Source organism: Apodemus sylvaticus, chromosome X, assembly GCF_947179515.1.
Source record: "Apodemus sylvaticus chromosome X, mApoSyl1.1, whole genome shotgun sequence".
NCBI lineage: Eukaryota > Metazoa > Chordata > Mammalia > Rodentia > Muridae > Apodemus > Apodemus sylvaticus.
This window is the reverse complement of record NC_067495.1, coordinates 130,255,747-130,268,649: the sequence shown is the minus strand read 5'-3', so window position 1 is coordinate 130,268,649 and position 12,903 is coordinate 130,255,747. Positions and strand designations below refer to the sequence as shown.

At 37.6% G+C, this 12,903-nt stretch overlaps 2 protein-coding genes across 2 annotated transcripts in view; one reads left to right on the top strand and one right to left on the bottom strand.

The window, feature by feature from the left end:
- Frmd7 (FERM domain containing 7) overlaps positions 1 to 5,049 on the top strand; it is a 98,207-nt gene extending 93,158 nt beyond the window's left edge. Inside the window, exons 12-15 of the mRNA XM_052170335.1 lie at positions 1,353 to 1,516; positions 2,727 to 2,795; positions 2,911 to 2,986; positions 3,803 to 5,049. Coding sequence (XP_052026295.1) covers positions 1,353 to 1,516; positions 2,727 to 2,795; positions 2,911 to 2,986; positions 3,803 to 4,864 — 1,371 coding nt within the window. The 3' untranslated portion in view covers positions 4,865 to 5,049. The remainder of the gene's footprint in view (positions 1 to 1,352; positions 1,517 to 2,726; positions 2,796 to 2,910; positions 2,987 to 3,802) is intronic.
- Positions 5,050 to 6,896: 1,847 nt separating this feature from the next.
- The window catches only part of Stk26 (serine/threonine kinase 26), a 57,451-nt gene continuing 51,444 nt past the window's right edge, over positions 6,897 to 12,903 (bottom strand). Inside the window, exons 8-12 of the mRNA XM_052171011.1 lie at positions 12,076 to 12,224; positions 10,994 to 11,087; positions 10,310 to 10,372; positions 10,092 to 10,228; positions 6,897 to 8,690 (exon numbers count right to left, since the gene is read on the bottom strand). Coding sequence (XP_052026971.1) covers positions 8,666 to 8,690; positions 10,092 to 10,228; positions 10,310 to 10,372; positions 10,994 to 11,087; positions 12,076 to 12,224 — 468 coding nt within the window. The 3' untranslated portion in view covers positions 6,897 to 8,665. The remainder of the gene's footprint in view (positions 8,691 to 10,091; positions 10,229 to 10,309; positions 10,373 to 10,993; positions 11,088 to 12,075; positions 12,225 to 12,903) is intronic.

The window sequence follows — 12,903 nt, the reverse complement described above, 5'->3', positions numbered from 1 at the left end:
TAAGATTTCTGGTCCCTTGGAATTTTGTAATTACTCTAGAAATGGTTTGAATACAAATGGTGAAAGGTTCTTGGCCCTCAGGGTTGATGGTACCACTCTTTGTCTTCTATATAAACTGAGGAGACATTTAATGATGCTTTAACTAAAGGCAAAACACTATGACATCTGATTTGTATTTCAGAATAAATGATACTATAGGAAAATGAGGCAGCTAGGCTGAAAGGCCAGTCTCAGTGGATACCATTTTTTTTTTAAGAATCTGATGAGTCAAATGGGGTTACCAGATCTAGGACTATAGAAATAATGATTCGATGGTCTCTTTTCTATTTTAGAAAGTATCACCACTTACTTCCCTTAAGTAGAAACTATTGACTATCACCTACTGTTTAGGCTGGACAGAATGTGAAGTATGTGTTCATACATGAAAAAATAAGTAATTCTTTGGTGACTTTTCACTGCATGAGGTAAGAAAAAAGGTGTTAGAAAGGATGTTTTAATGACTGACCATGAAGGGGGAAACTACAGATGTATCAATAATTTGAGCCTCTAGAAGATCCAGTTTGGATTCTATTGCTTGGATCTTAGTACTATGTAAAGGTGTTCATTTGAATCATTCATGGGACCAGATCTACCGTGAACCTTGTGGGTAGCCTCAGGGGCTATATGCAGGAACCTGGAAATGGGTGAGAGAAGGGGGCAGTCAGCTCAGAGAGCTAGTAGGGCTGTTGCAAAGTAGTCTGGGAACATGCCAAAGAGCCTTGGGCCAGTGAGGGTATGTGGTGACTTAGGGTGGGAAAGGCTTGTACTATAGAACTGGAAACCTATGTTCCCTTAGGACATATTAAAATAGGGACTACGACAAAAGAGAAAACCAAAGCACTGTAGAGTGAGAGAGCATCTAGAGGAAGGTGTATTTCTACCTGGGACACTGAAAAGACTTGTACATGCAATCATCCTTACAGAGGAAAGGAAACCTCTCCCTTTCCTTTCCTGTTCATTATTTATAATTTCTTCTTCTCTTGGAAAGAAGCCCTTTGATAGTCATTTTAGCCTAACTTACAACTTCATGAAATGTTTCTGGAAGCAAAGAGGCAAGGCAGAAAAGCCTGTAAGGTACAGCGAGTATGTAAAACAAGTCTGGCTTCTTAGATAAGGCTCGCATGAGTGGTGGCTGTGTTGAGCTTTGGAAGGTTGCCAATCATTTGGTTTCAGTGGCTGTGAACTGATGGGGAGCCAAATGGAAAATCAGATGCTGCATGGGCTACTGGATGGACAGTTTTGAAGGCATTGAGATCAGAAGGTCTTTGGTCTTCTTGCAGGATGTTATGCTTGATAGAAAGTAATTTTTACAGGTGTTGTGCAAAGACACTTTGGAGTTCACCATGGCCAGCCGAGATGCGTGCAAGGCTTTCTGGAAGACCTGTGTGGAGTACCATGCTTTCTTCAGGCTCTCTGAAGAGCCCAAATCAAAGCCCAAAACATTACTCTGTAGCAAGGGTTCCAGTTTCCGCTACAGGTAATTATACACCATATGGAGGAAGACCATGCATGTTGCTTCTTTTCGATAATGTGGGAAGCAGCAGGAGGAGTCTGAATTCCAGGAATAATAAAGAACCCGTTTAAATCACTTGAAAGATTATAAATATTCCTTACTGTTTATTTTTGGTACATTGCATTAAGTTGGTATTTACTAACCAAAAGGGTTGGATCAGAATCATATCGAGAGTGTAGGGTAGCAGAGAGTGTTTGAAAAAAATGTATTCAAGAAAATTACTGCCTTCCTTAAAGGCAGCTCATATGCAGGTCATGGAAGAGAAGCTCAACAGCCTCCATCAATGGCATTTAGGAAAAAGGTAGAGTGAGAAAACACCAGAGGGAACCAAGGGATTAAAAAGATGGAACAATCCTGAACTTCTCAATACAGCTTACAGGTTAGAGGAATTGAGGTGAGGTAGAATTAAGAGCTTGTTCATATTTGAAGTAACCTTGAAATCCACTGAAAGAAGCTTACAAACCTCTAGTGAATACAAAAAGAATTCTAATCAAATGGTTCCACTTTAGGGACTTTTCAGACTGTGGAAACCTGTCCTTGTAAGAATAGATATTTTTAAAAATCGCACACATATTTTTGATGGAATCTTTCCAAAGTGTACTCTAAAACTTCCTGTCTTCTTAAACAGATGATATTGAGCGTATTTTGCTCTTTACTAATGACCTGAGTTCTCATAAACAGCCCTATTATCCTTTTCAGGCAGCTGCAGTAGGGCAGTGGCCTTAGAGGAACGGAGGCATGTCAGGCCTTGTACTTTGGTTGAATGGCTTAGACTCTGGGAATTTTATTATTATCATTGTGATTTCATTTCTGCCTTTTGTGTTTCTCCCAATGGTGAGCTCATACAAGCCTAACTGCAGCAATCTTTCTGTACTGGCTTGTTAGCTACATTGGGGTCTACCTTGGGTTGGGAATCCAAATAAACAGCCTCATTAGAACTAGCATATAAATAAGGGTCAGTGGTATTTTACAGGCTTTTAAGTCTAGGATTTGAATAGTTGTTTTATTCTTAGTGTCCACATAAGTGGGTTGAGATAGCATCAATATGATAGGGGGTTTCAATGCATAACATTCAACCAGATACTTGAGGTTTCCAACCAAGGTGATGCGTTGAGGTTTAGGAGCATATAGGCTTATGATAGAATTAATGATGTTTGTCTCTTCTTTATGATAGTGGAAGAACTCAAAGGCAACTTTTGGAATATGGGAAAAAGGGGAGATTAAAGAGCCTGCCATTTGAAAGGTGCATATTTTTCCTCCTCTCTTCTCATGTGAATTGGAAGTTGAATTTAGAGATTTCTATGCATTCTATTTGCATAATGGGCATTTCAATGACTTGTATGTTTTGGGGATTTCAGGAAACAGTACCCCTCTCAATATCATGAACGGCAGTGCAGATCATCACCAGACATTCTCTCTGATGTGTCAAAACAAGTAAGGTTTCTGAAAAGCCCGACATCTTTAGATAAGTATAAGTCTCCAATTGCTTCCAAGACTTGATTTTGGCAGAACCTCCCAGTGTGTCTCAAGATCACTCCATGTGAGGTTAGCTTCTTGGAGAGGCCTTTTGGCACAGTCATTCCTGCTAATAGACCATTTAGTAAACTATAACTAATGTGTACTATGCACCACGGAAACCCCTGGTTTACCTTCAAATTGCAATCTGTATTATTAACATCATGAAAAACAAATCAGACACTAATACATTTCTTTGGCTTCATTAATAGAAACGCTAAGGCTTCAAAAAAGCTGTGTGGTGTAGTTGCTATTTGTGTAACATGATTTCAGGATACTCTCTCGTGCCCCCAGCACTGTAAGATGATGACCACATTTGAGACTTTGATCAGGGAAACTTGTTGATCACTTACTTTTCTTTGGCACTCTCATAAAAGTTACATGTAAGTGTCATAAATTCCCATGCCTTTACTCAAATCGAATGATTTGTATCCAAAAGGCATCAGAAGGAACATCTTGATTATGAATCTCTGAGGCATCCTTTCAAATGGTAAATATGGAGGAGGTGGATGGAGTAGGAACATTAGACTGCTGTCCAAGGTCCACACAGCTAGTCAAAGGAAGACAAGGGCAGGATTCCTACTTTATTGATACAGCTACTAAACTGAACTGCTTGAAATATAGTGGTACCTGAAGGACACATAAAATATGGAGTAGGAGATTAACTTTCAGATCCTTCCTAAGTTCAGCTAAATAGCATTTTTCACATGACATCAATGTGTGTTCTTTTTCAAGGTGGAAGATCTGAGACTTACATATGGCAGCAGCTACTACCGAAATGTGAATGGGGTGCACGCATCGGAGCCTCTGCTAGACAGTAGGAGGAGGAACTCTGCGGTTGAAGTGACATTTGCAGCAGAGCTGGAGCATTCCAAACCAGAGGCAGAGGCCACCTTGCTCCATCCATCTCAAAGCAGTTCCTCCTTCACTTTTATTTATGCAGATCCTGTCTTTAATACTGACCCTGAGCCCATAGATTTCTTTGAGGAACGGAATCCTCTAAGCTCCTTCCAAACAAACTCCAAGTTTTCGGACAGTCACACAAGCAAAGTGAGTCCAGCAAGGCAGCTAACATATACCGATGTGCCCTATATTCCTTGTACTAGTCAGAAGGTTGATATTATGCCTCCCCAAGTCTTTTTTTATGTGGACAAGCCACCCCAGGTACCCAGGCGGTCTCTGATCATGGCAGAGGAAAGTATGAGACCAGACAGCTACATAGATTACAGTGCAATAAGGCCAGTCAAAAGGAGCCCAAGGAATATGAGGATAAAAAGCTTACAGCAAGACCTCCAAGAACTTCAAGAAGCTATGGCTTCAACTAGTGGTAGAAGCAATAGCAATGTAGAGCCAGAGGAAGAAGATCCACATTTAGATGATGCATTTGCATATAACCTTCAAGAGCAAACTCCTAAACGATCTCAAAGCCAATCAGACATGAAAACTATCCGTTTTCCTTTTGGGTCAGAATTTAGACCTTTAGGGCCGTGTCCTGCTCTGACTCGTAAAACAGATCTGTTCACATGTACGTTTGCAGAGCAGGAGTTTCCAACAGTTCTAATGGATCAGAGCTCAGCAGAAAGGTATGTAGCTAGTGAGTCCAGTGACTCAGAATCAGAGATTCTTAAAACAGACTACTACTCTTTGTATGGCAAAGGAACAAAGTCACCCAGGGCCCGAATCCGCTTGTCTTCTGGTAGTCTGCAGCTAGAAGAAGAGGATGAAACTATTTCTTTTGCCACACCAGGTGCTGAAGATAGGACTTTGCTAAAGCCATGCAATTATTTCTTAGCTTAAAAGAGTGACTCTGTGAATGTTCCTGGCCCACTTCCATGTTACCACCTTAAGTAAGACATAAGAAGCCTTTTTGACCCATCATTTCCTTAGTCATCTTAATTGATGGTAAGATGGTGTGAAAGATCAAGCTGTAGCCTCTTTCCATGAGCTTTCTTTTACTTCCTCCAAAAAGATTCGGGAACACACCTTCTTCTCCCCAGTACTATGATAGTGCAATGGCAGTGTATGTCATACCATTATACATTTCTTTGAGCAGCCATTATTAGTGAAGATCCATTCTTCACTGTTGAAGAATGATGATGTGGGTTAGTTCATGGGACTGGCTTCTAAAACCAATTTGTGATTTAGTAGTCCATGACTATGTTGGTTCCATTTGTGATTAGGGAACACTAAACAATGGTTTCTCTCTTCATGACTTGTTTGAGACCCAGTGAATAGTCTTGTTATATTCTAAGAACGTCAATTTTTATAACATATACATGGGTGAGTGGCATAGATCCTCTCAGCACAACATCTTTAGAATCAATAGAGGATTTAACAGATTTCTTGATGCAGGAAATTCATGGATCAGGCCCATTTCTTAAGCGAAATGTGGGCCTGATGAGGATATTATGGTGTTTGACTTCCAATTTCTCTTAGTTACTTATTATATAAGGTGTGATCAACGTTAACAGGACAGCTTGTTTATTAATTTCTCCTGCCAGAATTTATTTTTTGCCATAACTTTGTTGCATGTATGTAGGCAATGATATGAGGTGTTATTTTAATAAAGAGTAGTGGAAAAGAAGTAGTTGGTTCGGCCCTATATTTAACAAGACAGAGAATGGAAAAAGGACAGAGTCAAGGGGGGAAAAGGTATGGGCAGGGTGAAGAAGTGGGAATAGGCATGGCTGGTATGAAAAGTGGCAGCAGCGACATCAGGCTCAGAAAGAGAACCAAAATTCTTTTGTGCGGTTGTTGTCTTTGATTTTTACCAGGAGCCAAGGCTGGGCTCCAACTCACGATCTTCTTACTTCAGCCTCCTGTGTGCTGGGGGTTCTGGTGATGAACCACAGTGTTAAACTTGAGTCTCTTAAAAAAATGTTAAGTGCATGAATATTTAACTGAATGCATGTATAGACACCATGTGCATGTATGCTGTCCATAGAAGCTAGAAGATGGGGTGGGATTCCCTGGAATGAGAGTTAACAGGCAGCTGTGAACTGCCATGTTGACATTAGGAACCCGACCTAGGTCTTCGGCTGATATGGCCAGTGGTCTTAAGCACTGAGCAATCTCTTAGCCCTCAAAATTCCATTCTTGACCTATTAAATATTTATATATCAGTCCTCCTGGAAGGCTACTGAAGAACCTTGTTGATAATCTTAAGTCAATGTATTTTGAAGACCTTGTTAAGTGTAAATGTCAGAGAAGTGAACTGATTACATAACAAGCAATTTTATGTGTGATTTGATAAGAAAATGTAGATTATACAATTCTTTTGTCTCAATATTAGTAAAAAAAACCTATTAATATACCTTATTCCACTCCTTTTTTATCTTCTTGGACACAGTCACTAAGACACAAGTGTAGAGGAGTTATTTAAAACTAAGAATACACGGAAGCTTGACTACTTATACATAATTTCTGTATATTCTTACTTTCTTAAAAAAATGTTACCTGTAATCTTTTCCCCAGGAGAAACTCAAAATCTATTTCTCATCTCATTTTCATTTGAAAACTTTTGCTAAATGTATATTTTCCTTAAGAACTATAAAGTTCAAATCTGTATGTGACCTTTTATTAAAATAATAATTAGGGGGATCATTAAATTAGCTGTCTGAAGACATTTTTAAAGGTACTATTAATAGTTTTGTTAAGGTAGGAGGAAGAAATCAGGATATATGTCTTCAGCTATAAATAGAGCTAATTCTTAGTAACTTTTAGTTTCAATGAAAGCTTTGGTTATGTTCCAATAATAAAACAGAACTATTTTAAATTAATTAGAATAATATACCAGACACACCTTCAAGAAAACAAACATCAAGGATCATAAAATTTAAATATTTATTTTTAAAATCCCCCAAACAGTGACATATGCTTCACTTAGAAACAGGTCTACACAACTAATGCTATAATGAGTAAGCAATACTAACTGTATTTGGGATGCAGTTGTGTGCCACAATTTTCGATAATCAATTTATGAACTTGTTTTTATTTTCACAAAAATATGAATGTCACCCATTATTCAAGTCACACAATTATTTGTAGAGCACTATGGAGAACAAAGTGTAATTGAGTTTCAGTTACAACATGGATGAGAAAAACTAACCAAATCATTACCTTAAGGTATAGTCAACTCAAAGCAACAGTTACAGTATAGGCACCAATGAAAGTAATTTTCTTGGCATACGACATTCTGCCTTTCAAATGTTTGTATTTCTTTTTTAAAAGAAGGGATGTAATTGACATTTAAATGAACAATTGCATTGGCTACTTGTATAACATCTTTTTCACATTTGGCAGTTACTCAGATCTTTTAAAATGTTTTGTGCTAAAATCAAATGTGAAGATACAAACGTTAAAATCATAACTGTTGAAATTAATCAGTACCAACAATTCTACAGCTACAAAACTATAGCCCTAGTTCAGCACTTAGGCAAACATAATATATATATATATATGGCTAAAAAAAAGGCTATTGCTCACTTAACAATACCCTAAATTGAACTGAAAATTAACTGCACAGTCTCTCTTACTTTTTTGATGAGAAATGATCCTGCCCTACAGTCTTTTCATATGAGCTGGACAATGTTTATTTAAATACCCCTTCAGAAATGAACACACTATACTTATGTGTGGATAATTATAAAGAAAAATGTATAAATAATTGCTACGAAAATGCATTACCATGACAAAAAATGCTGGTATAAAGTTATGCTCATACCTATTGATTAGGTATTTAATCACAAGGCAAAACAGTTGTTAAAAGTTTTCTAAATCCAAGCATGTAATATGTGATTTGAGCTGAAGATTTAAAGACTGAAGCCAGACTAACTCCACCATTCTATCCAAACCCCCGTTCTTGGCTAAATGAGATTACTTTAAATGTCTAACCATATTAAATAAAGACTAATTGCTTTTCCATACAAAAGAGAAGATAAATACACCAAGAGGTACCTCCGCTGCTACATGTTGCATGGAAATGCTTCAAACACAAGGTTTTCCAAGGTGCTAGATATGGAGCCGCCTGGATTTAGAACAATTTTCTAGGAAAGACAATACTTTCCTAGATGCTTTTTTTCCCTAAGAGCTTCTTATTAACACTTGTTTTAAGACGTATTACTTATTTCTACCTCACTGCAAATAGTTGTTTTTAGAATATACTTGTGTGTGGGGGGAGGGTGGAGAATGCTTTTTGCAGCTTTATGATTTATAAACATTCGCTAATTAGGATGACTTTGAAAGACCTGTGTGTTTGTGAGTGTACAGTTAACTAAAGATTCCAAACCAAAGAGTATTCATTCCATGAACATAAGAAATAATGGTACCTAAAATAAAAAAAAAAAAAACAACTGTATCTCAACATTTGCTACAATACAGGCAAAACAATAGTATTAAAATTATTCCTTACAAAATAATCTCTTTAAAATACAAAATGATAGCCGCCGTCAAGAATAGCTTCCTCTAAATCTTCAATGTGGCAAAGATCCAAAAGGCACATGGAGCTCATGAGTTAAGCATTATTAAGGTTGACATAGCTTTGGTGGGTTTCTCCTGGTCCACATGAAACAGAAGCCAAAAATAATGACAACAAATTTCTTAAGGGGATTCATCCGCAGAACACCTACAAAATTAAGACAAGTATAATTCAATACATAATTTTAAAAGTTGTCTATATTTCTTACTCATGAACTGTACAATGAATGAAGAAGCCAAATTATTTCCATTAAATCTTCCGTAGATAGATGTGTTAAAAGATGTAAAGGAATGGTCAAAAATTCCCTGGTGTCTCTTTTCACAACTTGCAATGGATTTGTTTGCAAATAAGCAGAGAAATGGGGGGATTTTAAGCATGGTTTAGCTCCAGAGTCCTGAGTAGGCTTTACTGGATGGAAAGGTAATTAAGAGGGATTTTACAGGTCATGTATTTAGTTTCACCTTGAGCTTAGTTGGCCAGGTAAATCAAAAGATGGGACAAGAAGAGATATAATGGGCTTAGAGAAAAATGCTGCACAGCCATGTTCAAACTAGCTGAAGCTAATGATTATAAATACATACATAGAAAAGTGTTGTTTAAGAAAAGAAATTTCAAGGAGAGGGGGTTTCTGGGAGAGAAGGAAACCAGGTAAGGGGATAACACTTGAAATGTAAATAAATTAAAATTAAAAAATAGAAATACAATTCAAATGTAAGAATTTTATGAGCCAAATTGAAGTAATAGGAAACAAGACAGAAACTAAACACAATCAAATGGCTTTATTATTGTCTTGACTGCTTTCTCTAAATCTTTTAATCAGCATTTCAGAAGGGTTAAAATGAAGAAACTTTGCTACTGGCAATGATCAGAATAGTGGTGTTTCTACAAAGGCTAAGAGTACCACCAAGAGTGAAAATGTGTGTAATGTTTCATGTGCACAAATAAGAACACATTCGGTGCCATTTTCTCTCTTTTCATCCTAACAGGGAAAGACAGGGCAAAGCCTGGGCTTTTGGGTTCAGTAGAAAACTACCTTCCCATATCTAAATATAATCATTGCAGAAGCTAACACTGGACTGGGAAGGTGGTTCCGTGGGGGAAGTCCTTCAAACAGGAGCACAAGAGCCTGAGTTCAAATCTCTAGCACCCATGCTCTGGTCAGGTGTGACTGAGCTCACAGAACTTCAGCACTGGAGGGCAGAGAAGAATGTTCTGGGGAATTCACGAAACAGGGTGGGCTCCAGGTTTAATGAGAAGCCCTGCCTCAAAAAATAACTGGACAGAAATAGAGGAACAATCCCAGTGCTGACGTCATCTTTCCTACCCCGGCCCACGTGACAGATAATTCACCCATGTATCTCTCTCCCTCTCCCTCCCCCCCCCCCCCGTGTGTGTGTGTGTGTGTGTGTGTGTGTATGTGTGTGTGTGTGTCAAAGAAGATGTTTAAATTTGGCAAGTAGGAAATGGCTGCATCAAAGTAACTGTATTGCATCAGAAACTAACATCCAAAACGCCAACAGAATTTTGAAAATGACACTTCAAACTTACTTTTGAAATTTTTCAATTAGTTTCTTCACCATTTTATCCGTGATACCAGGACAGGCAGCCTCAGCCACAGCAATACTTTTCTCAAGTTCTTCAATTGCCTGGTTTCTGCTTGCATTATTCTCGTCCTGCTGTTTAAGCTGAAACAGAGTGATGGCTATAGCATTTAAAATACCCTGCCACCTGAGACAGATATCGGATACTAAATAACCCACACTTACTTCAGCAAATGCAGGTGTGATTATCATAGACAAACAGCTCAAGGTTTGCACAAGATCTTGCTCCTTTGAAGAAATGATACAGATTACACACATGAAATTAAAATAATCCTTCATGGCTTTCCTTAGTTATGTGATAGCAAATGTGAATCAATTTGAATTCCTCCTTCGAAAGACTGAAGATAAAGCCAGTCCCTATGTTTTCTTTCTGTCACAAACTGTCATCCATCAGTGCAAGTCCCCTAACGTCTAGGACTGAAATAGCTATCTGATTCCATGGGTTTACATATCTCTATATGGAATGAATTTGAAATAACAATAGCCATTTCAATGACTTTTATGACTTAATTAGGTCACAATTAATGATAAACAAAACATTATATATATAGTGAGGCAGACATGTATGCAGGGGAGTTAAATTCTCATAGTTTTGCATGTCACAATATCATAACACCATTTTTTAAAGGTCTATCAGGAGACCATCATCAAAGGAGAGCATACTATAATGGCATGTATATGGAGATGATATGAGGAAGTTCATTACTTTGTATGCTAAATAAATACGTATATAAATAGATAAGTAAATAAGTAAGTATATAAACAGATAAGCAAATAAGTACGTAAATAAATATGTAAATAAATAAATAAATAAACAAATAAATAAAGTGATTAGCTCCATACACATACTTCTCCATTCTGCAGTTTCTTTGGATCAGGCTTCTTACGCACAGTGGTGAAACTCCATTCAGGGTGAGTATTACTTTCCCTGCTGCTGGATTCCCTAAAGAAATGCCAAAGATGCTTATGTGATTCATCACAGAAAAAAGAAAAGAAAAAAATAAGAGCAAAAACAAAATCAAAAAATCAGTGCAAACACAGTCTCCAACAGACCGTCTGACCTCAGTTTCAGGTGGCTACACTAATTTCCTCCTCAAGAACAGCAGTGTTTCTCAGCCCTAAATGGTCACTGAAATCCTATGTGTGTCTCTACTGCCATTCCCTCAAGCCCGAATCACGATCTCTAGTAGCATGCCTTGTGTTTTTAAAATTTCATCAAGGAGTTTTCATGGGCAGTTAAGGTTAACAAGCCTTGGGTTGGGCACAAACTATCAAGTTGGTTTATTCATTTCAAATGTTGAGCAGTTCCTCACAGCAGGTGACTAAAAACACTGTGTGAAGAACAGGAGTGCAGTCTAGGTGAACTACTGAAACACTAAATCCTGGTGCAGCCCTTGGACTCTCCTATTCAAATTAAGATAAACACACAGAAGCAGAACTATGAACATAAATACTGCCTTTTTTTTTTTAAATAATGAGATCAACTTTTCCACAGGGTAAAACCATACATAAGTAAATCAGTGAGGCGGTTCACAGTTGAGTCTGATCACAGTTTGGGCCATGGCCAGGAAGTAGGAAAGGCCTTGAGTTCTCCAAAGGGTCCCACAGTTTGCCATCAAAATATGAGAAAACAGAGTTTTATTGCTTCTCATGAATTAGTAGAACTCCTATGGTCAAACCTTATTCCAAAATTTTGTAATATACTCAAGTATCCACTAGGGGTTAGACCAAGACCATTTAAAAGCAGCGCTTTCCCCTTCCAAAGCTTGTTTCCAAATTCATTGTATTCCACAGACTGTAAAGAACTTCACATTGCCCAAAGTAACTGCTCAAAACATTATTAATCTTAGTCTAAAGCGAGCATCCCAGGTCACTGCAACACCATATGCAAATGGACCAGCTTTATAAAAACTGCAGTAATTTGTACATACGAGTCAGAGCCCTCAGAATCAGATTCCTCATCACTATGGCCTTCTGCCTTCCATCTCTTAAATCGATCGATGAGTTCAGTCAGATAAGAAGTCTTCTTTGAATTTTTAACGATGAACTTATGCTTCAAAAGTTCTTTAGCTGTAGGACGCTAAGGCACGGACACAGCACAAATAAAGGATGCATGACTATGCTGAGGAACTTCAGGATTAAGACAGGTGATAAAATGCCAGTTGAATTATTAAACTGAAATCTATAAAAATCATGTTTATATACATGAAGACAATTACAATGTAAGAGAAGAGCAGGCAATTCTGTTTTCTTGAAGTGGCTCAAGGTAACCGCATCACATTCAGCATTTCAGCTACCTAATTTGTTAAAGCACAGTAGACAGAAGCTAGGATACACACTAGCATACCAGGAGCAAAGCCTTCTCAGAAATAGTAGGACTTAGAAAGTAAACATCTAAAAAACGTCAAAACAATTTAAGACACTTTTATCTTATTGACTGTAATTTTTCAAAATTCATGCAAATGAGCAAAATTGCTGTAATTTTGTTATCATCTGCACTTCTCATGAAACCTTAATTTTGCCATTGTCTGCCCATATCTCAGTGTATGCTTTTCTAACAAACATTAATTTTTATTTATATAAATGCAAACACCAAGTGCTGTGGAGAATATGCTCCTTTCAGTATTTCATTAATAGTAGACTATTTACTGTCAACATAAAAATAGTTATATCAATCTTAGGCACTGCTGGTGCAATTTGTAGTCACCAGGAATGAAAAGCAATTTTAATTTTAACATTCAAACAACTATAATACAATT